General features: G+C 40.0%; 1 protein-coding gene across 1 annotated transcript in view; it reads left to right on the top strand.

The window, feature by feature from the left end:
* The first annotated feature begins 79 nt into the window (after positions 1 to 79).
* ahcyl2b (adenosylhomocysteinase like 2b) overlaps positions 80 to 17,908 on the top strand; it is a 57,360-nt gene continuing 39,531 nt past the window's right edge. The window contains exon 1 of the mRNA XM_022218942.2: positions 80 to 490. Within this exon, the coding sequence (XP_022074634.1) occupies positions 155 to 490 (336 nt within the window). The 5' untranslated portion in view covers positions 80 to 154. The remainder of the gene's footprint in view (positions 491 to 17,908) is intronic.

The following is a 17,908-nucleotide window of genomic DNA, read 5'->3' as shown; positions in this document are numbered from 1 at the left end:
CATCTCCAAAATAAGAGGTGTCTTACGAAGATTTTTTTAAAGCTACTTAGCGGAACTACAGGGCCCAGAATGCCTTTCGTGACCGTTGCTCCTCCGCTCACATCCGCTCGACTCTCTATCTGTGCTGGAAAAAGGACTTTGAGAAACTGCAGCGATGTCAGTCCAGGTTGTGGCAGCGAAAATGGCAGAGGTCGAACTCAAAGACGTCCCCACCGGCAAAGACCTGCCGGCTGAATCCCCGGTGACACCCACGTCGGAGGGCAAGAGCCTCGCCAGAAACGACCCACACGAGGCCGGTTCCTCTGCCGCTACGTCCCCTGCCGCGGAGCCCTCTGCGAAAGCCGGTGAAGGCAGCCTGGGCTTGCTCACCCCGAACCCCGCGAAGATGCCCCAGGCGTCGGCTATGAAACGCTCGGACCCGCAGCAGAATGGCGGAGAGGCTTTCGTGAACCGTGACGGAACCGTGGCCGAGGCTCCGCGCATGAAGAAGGTGAGTAAGGCACCCGTTTTCCCTACCGCAGCAGCGTTTACTGGAGCTCTGTTGAGGAGCTCGCTGGGAGAGCTGGCATTGTGTGTGACGACGATGCTAACAGGCTAGCTGGTCCCTGAGCTGAATCAGCGGTGCCAGTTAAGGCTTTTAATCACGGTTCTTCGGTGCTAATGACACGGTGGAGGGTGTAATAAGAACCAGACACCTTTTAGAATAAGTGTACCCTTTTCATTTTGCCTGACATTTAGTTTAATCTTCAAGACGTTTACTCAGAAACTGCATAACAGTCCCCAACGGTTCTCTTAAGTTTTGCTGAGATTGTGTATTTAAGAGAGGAAGGAGTTTGCTATTCCCACTTTTTAGCACACAGGTTGTTATTGCTGGTTTGTGGATGCCTTGCTTAGAATTATCAACTAAATAGCACCCACAAAACACAGGCTATGACAGTAGAAGTGCAGCCAGTCGTTTTAATGAGAGCTTCAGTTGCTGTCTTGCTAGTTTGCTAAGCGTTTTTGTAAGAATAGCTTACAATTCTTTGACTTCCAGGTCTAAAACACGTGCTGTTGCATCGTGGCGCTAACAAATCATGTGTTAGTTCCCAGTAAGAGCTTAACTGTCTTATTATTGGTTGATTTTAACAAAGTGCAGGGGAAGAACTTTTACTTCTTTAACTCCACATGTACCACTGCTTGACCTTATGACAGTGTATTAAGTGAAAATCACAGCACACTGCTTAGAAGCCATTAGAGGTTTCATCAGACTTAAGCCAAGGTGTGTGATCTAAGTTAGACACAACAGTAGTTGCTAATCCATGACCCCGGGCTACTCCTGTCACCTACTTTTCACAGGCCTGATTTAGCCACAGAACACCTAGAATTGATACTTGGGTGAAGGGAGTTCCTGCCCTTGTGGATTAATTTAGAGGTCGGACTGATTTAACGTGCAGTTTTCTTGGCAAGTAAGAATCCCAAACCTTACTCTCACTGTTCCCTAAATGCATCTTATCTTTCTGTGTCTTATGAGGTCTTGATTAGGAACGGAAGGAGGGCAACGTTCATGGAAAGAACAGTGTTTGATCAGGGATCTATTGAAGAAGCTGCTGGCTTTACTTTCATGATAAGAGTTGATATTAATGGTTACTAGAGTGGAGTTTATCAGTGGTGCCAGATTTACCAACTCATGCTGAATTTGTGGCTTTGTGTTGAGGATTAAGTGTGTGTTGATTAGTTTGTTGCCTCAGTGCAAAAGCAACTACTTGAGTGTGTTTTCATTTCAAACCACTGGGATGGAAACCCAAAAGGCAAATTGATTCCCCGCCTTAGAAAGAGTCAGAATAAGGTGAAACCAGGGGATAAAACAAGTCAGATGGGATAGACTTTCACCATCCACACCCTCTGCTCGTCCAGTTAGACAACCCCCTAAAGGAAACCAAGCTATAAGACCATTTTGGTAGGATTTTACACTGAGGGAATGGATCGTGCACAAATTAGATGTCTTCACGTGCCTCAGACTGTCAAAGCAAGCAAGCGTGAGGAAATCGACCAGCGTTCAGGAACACTGGAACCACAGGGTGAATCACGTTTGCGGGACATCCTGAAATCAGAGTTACCGGAGAGCTACAGCCACATTTGGATTATTGAGGAGACCTCGTTCACATACAGGACCATGGTAGAGAGAGTTCCAAAATGCTATATTTTGATATTATTTTGTAAAATAATCATCAGAAGTTTAGAAGTGTTTCTGGGGACTCAGTCATAGAGAACACATAGTTGTAAAATACAGTTTCCAAGTTGATTTTTATTGTTTCTTAAAGCGGCAGCTTCTCTGTTAATCTTTATATTTATTTGAACCCCACAGCAGTCATTCTGTTGATATCTGATCAGTGATCATTATATCATGCATGTATCTTTATCTGTGCTTTTAAATTAATGATTGAAACTTTTTGCCAATGGAAGCTTGTTAAATCCATTTATAATTCCAGGAGATCATTGTAATGTAAAGAGCAGGCATCTGTGAATTTTCAGGGGTCAGTGCATTATTTTCATTCAGATAATGCTGAGAGTCCTATAAGCTGCGAGTAGTGGCTAACAGTCACTGAAAATACATTGTAGGCAGAAATCTGTCCATTATGTTAATTTAACTACACTGCCGTAACTGCATTTGCCTGATCACTTGAGTATATGCATGTACCCACTGGGACAGAAGGTTGGCTGCAGTCTATTTATAGATGAGGAGGCATAGTGGATCTTATGGCACTGTGCATTATAGATATATACGACCACGGCCTGGCCTTCAGCATCTGCTGAGTCCTGCTTGCCCAGTGCAGTAAAGGCCAAGCGAAGCAGTGGGACTGATGATGCAAGTAGGCAGGCAGCAGTGTTGACTGAGTGAGTGACTGGATGACTGGCCAGCATTTTAATCCTCGCCTTTATCATGTCGCCACACGAGGGGATTAAAAGGCCAGCTCTTGGTTGTAGGTGAACCCAGATGTAAGCTTTTTTTTTTTTTCCAGTCTGTGATGAGTTTGATTGTGGTTCAAATATCTCCAGATTCTGGGAAGTCCACAGTGATGACACCAGCTGGGAAGAGAAGGAAACTGGCAAAAACTCTTGGCCCAGTTGCATCATGGTCACTGTGTGTGACTGTTTTGGCAGGAATTGCTCTAATTGCATGAAGGAGCTGTCGGATCACCTAACTAATTGTATGTACTGACGCCTTAGTGAAGGTGGATGATTTACCTGTTATGTACTGCGAGCAAACACAAGAGCACATTATGGTGCTCATTAAAGCAATTCCCCTCTGACCATTGAGATTTGGCAATGATTGCTCTTCATAAAAGGTTTTAGGGAAGCGTGCACAGTGATACCTTTGATCGACCCCGCAGAACAGAGAGTTAACCCGACCATCCCTCTCTCCTGTAAGGTTACGTCACCCACTAAGCTGGTGTTCCTGGTAGTACTCTCTGGTTAACAGGCTTACGGTGACCTGTGGCTGCTCTGCTTAGGAAGAGAGCTGTCTAGAAGATGAGGTTATGTATTCAAACAGACCGAAATCCCCCAAGGAATCTGCACTTTTTATATAGGGGCATGCAGACTGTACTCCTGCACTATTGGGGGGGAAATTTTGTCAATGTTGAGATTACTAAAAATATTTAGGGATGAAATTTTTTTTTTTAATTGTTCTTTCATTTTCATATAAACAGAGCACTGTTTTCACTTCCATGTTGTGCTACATTCATGCTAATGTTAAAATCTTGGCATCAAAAGAAGATGCAAATTATGTTCTTTTTTGCCTGAATCAAATGCATCTGCATATCGATACACTACAATTTACAGATGTTCCATAAAGGCCTCACATGCAGGCTGTAGTAGACACTAGCTAGGTAACTGTGCACAGAGAAACCTATTCCAGAGAAACTTATTCAAAAATCTCTCTGAAAAAAGGGAAATAAGGTGTTTCAATAAAGATTTTACCCAAGTTGAAATCAAGATTTTATCTACATGCACGATATTCTTATTAGACTTTTCTGTAAGCAGAGCATGTATTTCAAACATTGATATTGCAGCTAGTCATGTTAATTTGAATGTAAAAAGAAAGTGTGTAAATTTCTGTACTGTTTAATACATTTTCCAGTGATAATTTTATGTGAGATAATACTTAATTTTTGTTTCATGTTTATTAAAGGACACGTACATGCAAAAACAACTACCTAACAGAGTGATAAAAACTGTGCTTTGAAAAATAATTAATGCTTATTGATATTGTACACGGATAAAAGCATGTTCCTTTGACGCGTGTTGTAAAAACGTCTGTATTTATACAAGATATCTCTTACTTAACATACAAATCTGTGCAAAATGACAGAACCAAGACTGTGTTTTCTGTTAAATTTATCATCAGTTGTATGAAATTATACAGATCTATTTACAGTATTGAACTTGTTTTTTATCAGTTTAATCTATTCAGAAAAAAGCTAATTTTGAAGTTGTGCTAAATTTACAAATACAATTTAGCAGTCTTTCTTTGTACAAAAAAAACGAAAAAAATTTCATAAAAGAAATTTTTGTGTTTAGTCACAGTTAAAGGTTTTCAGTGCTATTTTGTATTGGATCTGTCTGTTTTTATGATATTTATAGTATTTTATTGATAACTTTGTGTATTTCAAGCATAGAGGACTTGTCTGTAAAATAAAAGGAAATATATTGTAAAATAAATTTTTTACAGTGTGTAATTGATTAGAACTATTCTTTCTTTGTGCTGTGAAAAGTCCGTGCCTATCTTGTGACGTATTGAAAGCTTTTGTGATGACCCGTTATCGAGTGAAGTCAATGCGGTGCGATGAAGCAGCAGGGTGTTGCTGTTTGTTGAATCCAGTGGACCTAAAGGTTCCAGGTCAGAGATAAAATGAAATGATCTGATTGAATGTCTCAGCATGTGTTTAGTCGTGTAGCCGGTTTGTCTCTCTTTACATTCTCCTAACTTCTCTAAGTCGTGTTGTAAAGGATACCGAGTCCCTGCTCTGTGCTTTGTGGTTTGTCAGCATTGTCATGTTCTTGCGAGCTTGCTGAGCATCTTCGTGACGTTCCCCGGCTACAAATGTGAACGTGTCTTTTTCCTTCCCCTGCGATCTCATTTGTGAGTCACCTCGGCGTTTGAGCTGGTCTGCGTATGAGAGTGCACGCACAGTGGTGATCACATGCACTACCCCGGGGGATTCTGCCTTCTTTTATTGAAGTCAAAATCTTGTCCTGTTCCTAATCCTACTTTTGTCTTCAACAAATGGATTTTTGAGAATAGCTCGTTTTGTTCAAACCCCTTTTGGCCTGTTCATTAACTTGTTTGACTTTGTTCCTGTTGTGATTAAAAGTTTGAATAGAAGTGTTTTTTTCTTTTTATTAGAAATGTATAATTTGCTTTTTGACAGCACAACCATGAAAATGTAATTACCTAAGCCATGGTTTTTAAAAATGGTCTACAGTTTTTGCAGTTTAAAACTAGACTTGCAAGGAGAATAGATGACATTAGACACATGTGGAGGCACAGTGAGTGTACTTGCATGAGACAGATGAGCTGCATTTAGCAGTGTATCCAATTCCATTTAGACTCCAGACATTTTACAGCATTAGACACAGAGAGTGTCTTTTAGGTATACAAATTCCTGTCCTTTTGCTGTGTGCTGATTGGATTGGAATGTGACACCACAGTGTGAAGTTTAAGAAAAAAGGGCCAGAGAAAGAGAGCATGGGTTACATATTCAGTCTTCGTTAAGTATTTGAGCTCTGATTCCATGAATGTTTAGCTCAAAATAAAAATGGACTGCTTGGCTCTTGTGTGGCTGTCGGATCGTCATAATCCAGCTGTTAACTTGTGGAGATCATACTGGGTCTTGGCGTGTGCGTCACAGATGCCACTCAGTACACTGCTATCACGTTGCTCTTAGACACACTGACACATCTACAGTTTATTTATTGATTTTTTTTCAGCACAATGCACTGTGCATTATAAAGCTTTCTTCAATGGTGACAGTGGAAATAAATGAGAATATTGGGAAAAGAACCCCATGTCCCCAATTTATGAATGTATAGAGTGAAAGATTATTGGGGTTGAAACACTGAACATGAAAAAGCCTCATAAATACATGTAACATTGACCTGAACTACTTTAATGTCTCATCTGATGTAAAAGTGTCATAAACTGAATATACTTATCCTGTGAATCAGTTTATGGAAAACGCTATATTATCACTGCTAATCTTTGGTCAGTTGACTGTTAATTTACAGACTTTCCCTCTTTTGTAAAATTTCAGACATTTACGAGTAAAATAGTGGGGAAAAAAAAGTATTATTTACATGTTTGAAGAAAAAAGCAGGAAAAAATCTGCATTTTTATAAAAGGTAATTTATTGTTTTACAATATTTGACCATAAAGTACGATGTTTTACTGTATTTAAATAAGAAAAAAAATAATTTACATGATTAACATTATTTAAAATAAAAAATTAGGTATATTAATGATTGAAAATTGTAAATACCTTTCTAAACTTTGAACAATTTTTAGTGTGTTATGTTTCCCTAAAGTAACATCAAGTATTCATTTTTAAGTTGACTGAGAAAACACCGTGCATAACGTCCACATCAAAAGTCTGTATTTTTACAAATGGTACGGTTTTTACAGTTTCTTCATGTTACAATGTTTTCCCGATTTTTGCCACATTTTTCTTGCGCCCTTTTTACCAGATCATCATTTTTTAAACTCTTTTTACAGAGCATTTGAACTTTTCACAGAGCAGTTTTGTATAGTTTTCTCCTATACAATGTACCACTTTCCTACTTTCTCATTATTATTTTTCAAGCAACATATCAGCTTGAAGAGTGCCTCTCAGGAAACTGAGTGGCAGAAGTTGAAACTTGCAGAGACCTTAAAGTCCCTGTGAGCTTTAACTCTATTGTCGGTGGTCACTGGGGAGGCAGGAAGATTGAGGGATTGACTGTGGTGCAGGCAGGGAGAAAAACACAAGAGAGAGCTTGAAAACTTGCCTTAATGGGAGGGTTCCTGGCCCTGATCGGAGGCCTGTCTGTGAAAGAGAAAACCCAATTGTGAATGTTGAGGAGAGCCCCAGCTTGGCCTCCATATGATGCACTCACCAATGACTTTGCAGGCTTGGTTAGAGCTGTAATGAGCAGTGGGGGTGGTTGGAGTTTTCACATGTTTGAGCACATACCTGCAACGTAAATGATTAATCGATGAACAGATAGTGTGCTGATACTGACCTGGCAGTGTTGTTTGTAAGTGTAGAAACTGTAAATGTAAACCAAAAAGGAATACAAAGCTATAGGTTTGCTTTGCCACCAGGCAGCAGAACAAGAAATGCATCTGAAAATAAATACTTATAAAAACTGAGTGGTGCTGTTGTGCAATTTGGCATGTCTTGGCTGCCTCTGCCACTCATGGAAGAGAGTGTATATTTGGCAGGCTTTGCTCTCGGTGCACTTAGCCAAGGTTTATCACTCTTTTAAATGACCTGTGAGTGAAACCCTGCTTTATCTGATCTTTCTGTGGTTCTCTCAGTCTCCTCTTCCTCAAATTACCATGTCACAACACTTTTATTTTTATCTCCTCCCTGGTTGTGTTTGCCCTTTTTGCTTCATGTCATCCTACTCAACAATGCCTCCCAAATAGTGGATCAATAAACTGCTTAAAATAAACTCCGTCTGAGTTACAAACTACACGCACGCCAGGACGCTGCTCGCTTCCTCTGTTGTTTTTTTATTGTTTTGTTTTTGAGCCCTGTCTGGTTTTCTCACAATATCATCGTGTTCCTGTACAGAGCGCGCTCTGTCTGGCTTCTCACAGCGTAAATCTCAGCAAAGGCATGTGTGAGATCACACCTCCCTAACTATCTTTATCCATGTCACTCAGGCCAATTCAGGAAATGGACTGTTGGTACTTTACACCAGTTACAGTTTCTCTCACCCCAGGTTGCCAGATAGTGATCTCTTCATCACTGTCCAGATGGGTTGTTCTGGCGGCTGCTTTGCTGTAGAGCTGCCTGATTGGATGGATAAAGTTGGAAAATGAATTTTAACTACTAATTAGAGAATTGATTCTACAAGTCTTAGGAAATAAAAATTTATTATATGTCAAATTTATGACCTCAAAGCACCTCACTATATTTCTGTCATAGGGTAAAAAAGGAGTGTAACTATAGCAATAAAAAGATAATAAATCCTAGCTAGATATCACAGATTTTATATGAGGATTTGTAAAACCAATCTAACCGATAACTCGGTGTGTTCTGTTCCTGAAGTCCATTTGCCTAGTAATTCAAAGCGGCTACTTCTAACCCCATGCAATTTCTGTCATGCTCCTGCCACATTTTTACTTACTGTGCGCTTAATATTTGCTGCAATATGAAGCTCTATGGAAACAGCACAACCATGTCTAGTAGTAGGGAGAACTCAGAAATGTCGTCTGTGCGATACGACAAAGTTATGCCATCAGCTATAAGACAAGAAAAAATTGAATATTACAAAAATTTAAAAAACCTGGAATCAGTATTTACACCATTTTCCCAAGTGCCCACAGTTGGTAGTAATACTGAAAAAATAGTGGTTCTACATACTACAGCGCTCGACTTAGACGGTCGCCAGGTCGCCGCGAGCGCCGGGAATCACAGCAGGTTGATGACATCATACAAAGTGGCTGCCTCCATGAAGAAAACATGATAGGCGGTTCAGCTCAATTTCGACGGTCGCCAGGTCGCCATTTGCAAATGGCGACCTGACGACCGTCGAAATCGAGCGCTGTACTATAGATGTTATCTATATAAATTTTAAGTTTGTTTCCATACTAGACTCATGTGTAAACATGGCCTGCAGTTCAGTTGAAAAGTCCCTGAATTTTTGTCACATGACTATTGGTCACTGAGAGTCATGAATGGCTTCAACGTGACAAAGAGGAGTGTAGATTTTTTTTGCGTTTTACACAATCTCTTTGGTGAAAACGGTTCATTTTTGGGAAGTTTTTCAATGCGACATGTAGCAATATCACAGTGTGACCACTGGGTTAAGATTCCCAGTGGAACAGTGCTAGCTCAAGGACCATCAGAAAGTTGGAAATGCGATGACTTTCTCTGTTTTTACAGATTCTGGCTTAGATAAATAGTGCAAGTAAGGTGATTTTTTTTTTTTAAAAAAGAAAAATTTAATACACTCAACAAAAATATAAATGCAACACTTCTGTTTTTTTCTCCCATTTTTTTATGAGATGAACTCAAAGATCTAAAACTTTTTCCACATACACAATATCACCACTTCAAACAAAAGTGTTGTGTTTATATTTTTGTTGAGTGTAGATAACATTTTGTTTTGTTATTCAGAGTGTTATGTAATTCCTTAAAATAAGCTACTAGCTCTAGCCGCTATATTCATATAATGTCAGTGCCTACGTACACACATGAACAACCATGAATGTGTCTTGTACTGTCATTAACTGTGTCCTGGCTGAGATGTCAAGGTAATATCAGGCAAAGCTATGATGTTGGCTTTAAAAAATGCTGTGGACATTAACACACGTTTAAATGTTAATGCAATTTTATAAATGTCAGTGAAATTTGTCTATTGGTGAGTTGGTCTTTTAATGATCACGGCAGAGTTTTTGTGACATTTCAACACAATAGATAGTTCGGGTCACCTTGACGTTACGGATATACCTGTAGCTGATATGCAAGCTCGTGTGTATTAATTCTGTCAGCTTCTGCCATTGAATTGCATATCTGCTTTCAAATTAAGCTGACACTGATAGATATGACATTTTCTGTCTTTCTTGGCTTATCTGGCATAAGACACTGACTGTACTGGGTTTTACTCCGTAGGTTGAATGGTAGGGAGTTAGCACCTGTTCTGACGCAGACGATCAAGTAGCTTTGACCTTTTTCTTTGGCGTGTGGATCCTAGGTTTTAGTATTGCTCTGTTTATCAGTTGGTATTGGCCGTGTAGGCGTCTGTGCTTCCCTGTTCCTCAGTGTACCACCCACACATATTAGCATCTATGACTCCCCAGTTGAAACTCATTTCCTGCCTTGTCACAGAGCATGTACAGCTGATTGAGTTACACATCCTCCCATCAAAAGGCTTTTCACAAACCTCAGGTCCTTGGAGAAGAAGTGAACAGAATGAAGGGAACAGAAGAGCGCTCACCTTTCCTGGAACCTGCGCTCACTAGAAAACCAACGTAGTGTGAAATTTTAAACCCCTCGGTTTAGTTACTGTTGAAAAAGCGAGCGAGCAGCAGTTCGGTGGATGCGTGTGTGTGTGCCCTGAAGCCTACAGTGTTGAGTTTACATGAGGATCAGCAGACAGCGGTGGACATTAACACTGAACTCGCTGTGCAGCATGATGAGGAATGCAGCTACATACTCGAGCAGTGCATGTGAACAAAGGGCTAACATTGTGTTCAAAAAGTGCAGCCTCACAAAAGGGCCCTCACAAAGCCTGAAATGAACCCCCACACACCCATCTGTCTGCCCAGCTTCCTCTTAGTCAGGCCAAACCGCCAACCCTTGGCAGACTGTTATTTTCCCACCTTAGAACTGGGAAATCCAACAGAAGTGAGTACACCCATGTACAATATCGCTTATTCACAACCTGTCCAGGACTGCATTACCTTTAAGTAGAACGGAAGGCTTTTTACTCCTGTGTGAGAATAAAAGCCAGAAGTTTAGAATTACTTTATTAAAATTACAGACTGTACAAGAGGGGATCTTAATGCAACAAAAATCAGTTATTATTTAGATTCGGATCTTTAATTATTCCAATTTTCCATATGTCTGACTTTATTTTTTTAACAGTCCCAATCCTACTTGGCATAGAGGATATTACTTTTTTGGAAAACTGTTTTGCTATTCTTGAGCAGCTTTGTCTTCTTCTACCTTTCACTTTAAGATATTGCTAAGTTGTCCTATTCGAATCATGTCAGACGATGTACTTGGCCATGTCAGTTTTTACCGTTTTCTTCTTTAGAAATTCTTGTGTTATTTTGGCAGTATGCTTTGGATTGTTATCATGCTGGAATATTCCTCTTCTGCTAAGCCTTTCCACACTGGGGTCATCTTGTCAGCCAGTATTGTATCATCTAAGCTTTTATGGTCCCAACACCTTCTGCATTCATGTTGCCCCGTATTCCCACACTCCCACCTCTGTGCTTCACTGTCAGGACACTGTGGCAGTCGTGACCAGGTTCAAATGTGCCAAGCATGTCTGAGAACTTACAGTATTCATCAGTTTTTTTTTCTCATGCATTTTAGCTAAATTGAATCTTGCAGTTTATTGCTGAAGAGCCAATAAGGCTTTTTTTCTTCAGCACCATCCATAGAGGGGGATCTTATGTATTATCTTCCACTCTGTGAGCTGTCACAGAAACCCAAATTTAAAAACACTTGCATATTTGTTTTTCAGAGCTACTCTGGGAAACTAGCACACTATCTACGGCATCATTTTACAAGGAAAACCACTGTGGCTCTGATTAGTAGTACTATGGCTGAATTTATACTTCCTGATTACTACTACAACTCTGTCTCCACAGATTTACTCACTTTCCTTTTCCATATTTGCCAAGTCTAATGATGAGATATAACCTTTTGTTCTCCATGTAGAACAATGACGCTTACATGAAGACAGACGTAGCTCATAGATCCAACACTGGGAGCATGGTGGTGTTCACAGCTCGTTTTATCACCATGTTCATGCATTAAGGCTATTTGAAACCCACTGGTGTACTCACTGTTGTTTCAGTGATTACAGAGCTTCTTATTCATGTGTCAGTGCCCACAGGTGTATTCATTTTTTTGTATTTAATGGGCTGTATTTTCAACATAGTATTTGCCTTTGTTGACAAGACGAAATAATCTACTTGTTAACTTGGAATTACTGCAGCTATGGAGATGTACTCATTTCTGTGTTTGTACATCCAGTCACAGAGGTGTATCCTCAGTGAGATGAGAAAAAAATTCCATGATATGAATGCAAGACATGTGCTTTGTTTAAGCAAATACCCCGACACCTCAGGATCAGCCTCCTGCAAAAAATGCAAAGTAGGGGTTACAGTGGTGTTTGCAAAACAATTCTGGGAGTAGAGTTGCATATTTTTTTCCATTATGTTCCAGTTAAACGATGAATTCAGTGAAATGTAAAATGAACCAAAACAGTACAGCTGCATGCCGTGAAACTAAAACAGTGAGCTAAAGCACGCTAAAATGCTCTGTAGAACTGAAGGAAAATGCAGAATTGTGTGAGTTATTTGTTCATCTTTACAGTCAACAGCTTACACAATACTCCAAAATGGTGTTCAGAGCAGCTTTAACCAACAATTTTCCTGACATTGCAAATTGTTTGGTGTTTTGCCACCAGGCAGCGATCAGCAAGTTTTTTGTCAAAAGGATTTAAGGGGGAAAAAAAATACAAATCCAGCCTAATAACCAATGAAGAATTGCTTCACACTCCTAATTAAACATAGATCATTGACCCCATAATGGGTTTATTCAAAAATAGAGCTGCACCGCCCCCGTCTGTGAGCCTTTGATGTAATTATACCTTCCCCGCAGGGACACACTGCTATTTTTGGAAATTCAAAAGGAGGGAAGAAAAAAACACAAACATGCAAATTGAGAGATGGACCACTTAGTTTTATAGATTTTTGTTGTTGTTAAATATTACATTCGTTTGAAGGATTGATGGTTTCATTGAGCTTAAGGACAGACATTAACAATCCATTTGTATTTCATTCCAGTCCAAGGATTTATTGACGCTGCAGTGGTGGATGGGTAGAAAAAGTGACTAATGTGATGAAAAGCATGTACTGACGGTGGTGGATGATTGCATGAGTAAACGGATGGATATATACAGTAGATACAATTTAATGTTTAATTTACATAAAGGTCACAGAATTAGATTATATTGACTCATTGTTGGATCAGATGTCCTCATCTACTGCCAGAATTTGTTGTCTTTCAGCGTTGAGAGCAATATAGACTCGGAAACAATCGGTTTTTAAAAAATCTGATCAACAGCTGTACTGATAACTTTCCTATCTGCGTGAATTGAGGCCATTTGACCCTCGTCATTAGATGGGATCATTAAGCCTTGGGGCTCCATTTGTGCCCTAGTTTGGTCGACATGGGTAACAAGACCCTGTTACACAACTGAAGTGTTTGTCTATTTATGTGTGTGAGAGATAAACACTGTTGTTAGACTGGATGAGAAAAACATTATAACTAAAAGTAATTTCAATTTGCCTTTTAAGGGAAAATAAGTCGCAAACAAAGTTGAAGTAAACGTAAAAAAGTCAGAAATAAATTCAATACCTAAAATATTCATATCTTTCTGTGGTATTTCATGACGTCTGTACAGATTAAGCAGATCAATTGTGAAAACTTGAGTGCTGAAAGCTTAACCCGCTGAACCCAAAGCAGTTTGTGGTTGTTATTGGTCTTGTTACAGTTTCAGTCACTGTGATATAAAGACCTGCACTTCTATAGAAACAACACAACCATGGCTAGAAGTGAAGAGAACTCAGAAATATCTTTAGTACAGCATAGCAAATTTATAATGCCCTAAGTCAAAAGAGTTTTATTTTTTGCTAATTTATCTTACAGAAATTGGAAAAAACTGGATTCACATGTATAATATTTACCCACTGGTGATACTACTACTGGAGGAAAAACTTGTCTTCACGTACTATTTTACTATGGACGTTTTGATTAGTTTCCTGTTGGTCGCAGCAGAGTCACTAATGGCTTCATAGTTGTGTCAAGAAGTGCAGAATTGTTTATTTTCTTAACAGAATCTGGTTGCTGCAAATGCTTTATTTTTGGCTAGTTTAGTAATTTGGGCATTTAAAAAAACCAACCAAAGTGTGTGACTTTGATCTGCTGGGTGAAGTTTGAGGTTCAGAGGCTTAAGGAAAAATCTGTAATTATCTTAGTTGTAAACATTCCTGAAATATTCTGAAATAGCTCTAAGATTCTCAAACTGTTTTAATTTTTTTGTTGTATTTAATTTCACTTATTCAAAATTAGAAGCCCAGTGAAAGCTTTAAGTTGTCCTTGAAGGACATGTGAAGCCTGCAGTCTTGGCTCTTTTCCTCTGTTCCGGGAACGGCTTGCGAAAGGGAAGAAAAAATGTTATGGAAAGTCCTGACTGTTGTCCTCTCACCCCGTCTGTTAAGAAGCAGGTAGGGTTTAATCTGTCACTAAGCCCCATCATTCATTGCCTGTTCTCCTACAGTATCAGTGTCCCTGGCTTTTTACTGTGACTATCAGACCATATCAAAAGGACACAGATTGTTTTAGAGGGGGGCGTAGTGCTCAGTCTAGATGTCCCGGCATACTTTCCATAGTTTTATAACAGCTCTGGGATCATTCAAGGCTCTAGCTGTCAGAGCCATCCAAGGAAAGGCTGAATTAGTTGAGGATACTGGTTTTGTAGTGTTTAATTATGATTCTACCCACAGTTCTTAGACACGCACATCTGAAAACCTTATTATAGCAGTGTGGCTCTAGGCAGCAGTGCACCACTTTAGTCCATACTGAAGTATCTCCTATTATGCTGGATTGTCATGACATTTTGAAAGAGATCTGCAGCTCCGCTCAGCCAGCAACATAAATGTGTTAACATTTCTTCATCTACACACTGCATCTGTGCGTTCTTTGACGTTATATATTCAGCTGCTACATGCAAGGTTCACAGGGGACGACATCCTCTGGTCCTGCTGGTGACGTGGCTGCTCTGACTGTAGTGAAAACCCTGCGTGGCACAAAGCCTCCAGCGATGTATACAATGTTGTGGGCACGTGTTAAGCCACTGGTAATTGCGTGTGGGCTCAGTATCTGCCAAGTGTATGCATGGTAATGGGGGTGTGTGAGCGCTTTTTGACTCGTGACTGAGAGAGTGTGTATGTGTGCCATTATTTACAGTCTGAGCACTTGTCTGTGTGTATAAATCAGCGGGAGCCGTTCTTACATCACAGCCAGCCTCAGGGCGGCACTCACTGCAACAGACCCTCGCACACAGCACCTCACGCAAGCTGCTTCCTCCTTCCTCTTCGTCCTACCATTGGTCAGAGCAGTGAGAAACCCCCTGCTATTGGATGGCAGGGAGGTAAATGGACCGTAGCTGGAGCAACCGCATTCTCTTCTGCAACAGTGTTTCCTTTTCACATATATGTCAGCAGGTGGTTGTTTCTCATATGTTGCATAAAACACTTCATACATGCTCAGCAGCAGGACACAGCGCCATGTAGACTCAAGCATGGCATTAGCATATCAAGGTCATAAAAGCAGGCTGGAACAGCTGGCTCAGGGATATCTCCCATCTGCACTCATGATCACTACAGGGAGGCACATATTTACAGGCATGTATTAGTAATCTCACTTGTTAATATGGCATTGTCACATTAATGGAAGTGTTGCTTTTCTGCGTTCGTCTCAATGCTTCCCAGCCTCTTGCTTGCCGGTCTGTTCCTCCTCCTTCTGTGTTTGTTGCCAGAGCTTAACAACTACAGAGCCGTTTCACTAAAAGCCAGGCCTCTCTGCCAGACTTCTACGCCTGTTTGTGTGTCTGTGAAGCAAAGCGCCTGGTTTTTCCTGTGGCCTGAGTTGGGCACATGGTCTCTGCCACTGGCTGTTCCAGAAGCTGTTGTTGCCACTTAGATAGCTGTTTGGTTTTCTTTGTTTTCTCACAAAGGTATTCTCTTGAATACCTGTATTTATATAGAAAATGCTGTGCATTTGCAGGAAAACGTCCTCTCTGACAAAGCAATTTGAAATAAAGAAGACAAAAAAGACGTAGCTCCACTCCTTTCATGTATGTTCAGCTTGTTAGACAGTGATTTGACTTTGGACTTAAAAAGTGCCAGTGATGTGCAGAATTGCACATTATTCAGACATAGGGTGAACATGGGTGTGCTGGCAGCCTTAAAGATGTACTTTACCGCTTTGCTGACCTGTTAAAGCTTAGCACACTGTCACAAATATATGGATTCATGATGTAACACAGATAATTATAGATTAACCTTACGACCCCTAGCGGTTTCTGGGTGTTTTTTTTAACCTGTCACATTTTACTTACTGTGGGCTCATTTTTCACTGCAGTATGAAGTCCTGCACCTCTATGGAAACATCACAATCATTGCTAGAAATACAGAGCTATCAGAAATCTGTTCTGTGCTGTTTCACACAGTTATGTCATAAATCATTAAGAAGTTTAATTTCTTTAAGTATTAATTTTACAAAAATAAAAAAAGCAACATGGCGTTACCAGCATCGGCAGAAATATTGGCTCTTATTATATTATATCGAACCATCTATGTTCCTCTTTTGTTTCCGTCTTTGTTTTCTATCTGCTCTGTGTACACTGCCTTCAGTTCAGCTGAGACGGCCCTGAAACGTTGTCATGTGACTTTGGGTCACAGCTGATGCAAATAATGGCTTCATAATTGTGCCAATGAGGACAGAATTTTTAGTTTTTTACAGAAGCAAAAAGAATGCAAAGGATTTATTTTTGTCAAGTTTTTAAGTAAGACATTTAGAATCATGTGTTTGTATTTAAATATGTTGGTCTTAAACTTAGATTTGGTTGTTTTTCCTGACAAAACTGAAAATTACACATAATTAGGTCAAATCTTTCTGCTTTTAAAGTTTCTTTTAGTGATAAATGGTTTAATTTTGACAAAAAGGCTTTTTCAAACAATCTGGCATTTTTTAGAATTCAGAGTGTTGATGTGTGTGCTGTATGTGCAAGAAACTCTGGGTATTTCCAGTTATCATGATGATTTTAATACCGTTTCTTCTCAAAAGTACTGATCGATGCTCAGCCCTTTTAATACATTACAGCCTTTGAAACTACTGGTTAAACAAATAGATACATATGTAGTGAAACTGGCATACTAGCAAGAAATAAAAATCAACTGCCTGTATGACCTCCAGTGGTAGCAGGTTGTATGTGACAAACAGTCCTTTACAATAATGGCAACAGGCTCGATTGTCAGCCGATGTGTCAATCAGCAGCTGTGTGCTCATTCGCGTGCAAAAAACCTGTCAGCTCTGTCAAGCTGATAATCACGTCAGCTGGATGGGTGGACTGTGCAGGGTCAGTGTAGAAACTTAACAAGCGGAGTTGTATTTGTTCCTGCTGTAATTAAAAAGATTGAGAGAAAACCATAATCTTTATTTTTTTTCTTGTTACCACCAGTCTAAGCATAGAACAATCTGTACTTTTCCTTCATGTTGGTTCATCAGTGCAGTGTGAGTTGAATCAGAGGCCACTGTATCCCAGACTAGCCTGGACTGTTTGATCTTCCTTCAATTACGAGGGCAGCGAAGTTGTGAAAAGAGCAAGACTGCTTTAGTGTGGCGGTGATGGACGGAAGGAGAAAAAATATCGTTTTAAAAAATGTAGGCACCTCTCTGTCTGCTCCCGTCTATTCTAGTTTTTCTTCAAAACAAACACAATAGTAATCCAGGAATAGCAGTGTAAAACACTGACAAACATGTCCACAATTCTTAGATGTGGCATCCAAGTGCGTTGTAAAAACATGCACATAATAAAGTGTGGTCTACCCACTGCTCTGGATCAAGTTTTATAATGAGGGAGAGTCGTAGCAGGAGGTAAAAAAAGCGAGAAGCGACTACAAGGAAGGGAAAAGTAAGCATGAACAACAGAAAATTCTGTGCTGAGCGCTGTGTGGGAGATCTACAAAACAAGACCTCCATTGCTTTGTCTACCCGACTCCAATAGAGGCTGAAAGACTGAACAGCTAAAGGACTTCCTCTCCTTTCATAGCTAAGGCCAAACAAGGTGCCACAACAATATGCTTTTCCATCAAAGTGTCCTGATAGCTCTTTGCAGCCCGTGGATTCCTTGT

The sequence above is a fragment of the Acanthochromis polyacanthus genome, chromosome 1 (genome assembly GCF_021347895.1).
Source record: "Acanthochromis polyacanthus isolate Apoly-LR-REF ecotype Palm Island chromosome 1, KAUST_Apoly_ChrSc, whole genome shotgun sequence".
In the NCBI taxonomy this organism is placed as follows: domain Eukaryota; kingdom Metazoa; phylum Chordata; class Actinopteri; family Pomacentridae; genus Acanthochromis; species Acanthochromis polyacanthus.
The sequence above is the reverse complement of the archived record's forward strand: the minus strand, read 5'-3'. Positions and strand labels throughout refer to the sequence as shown.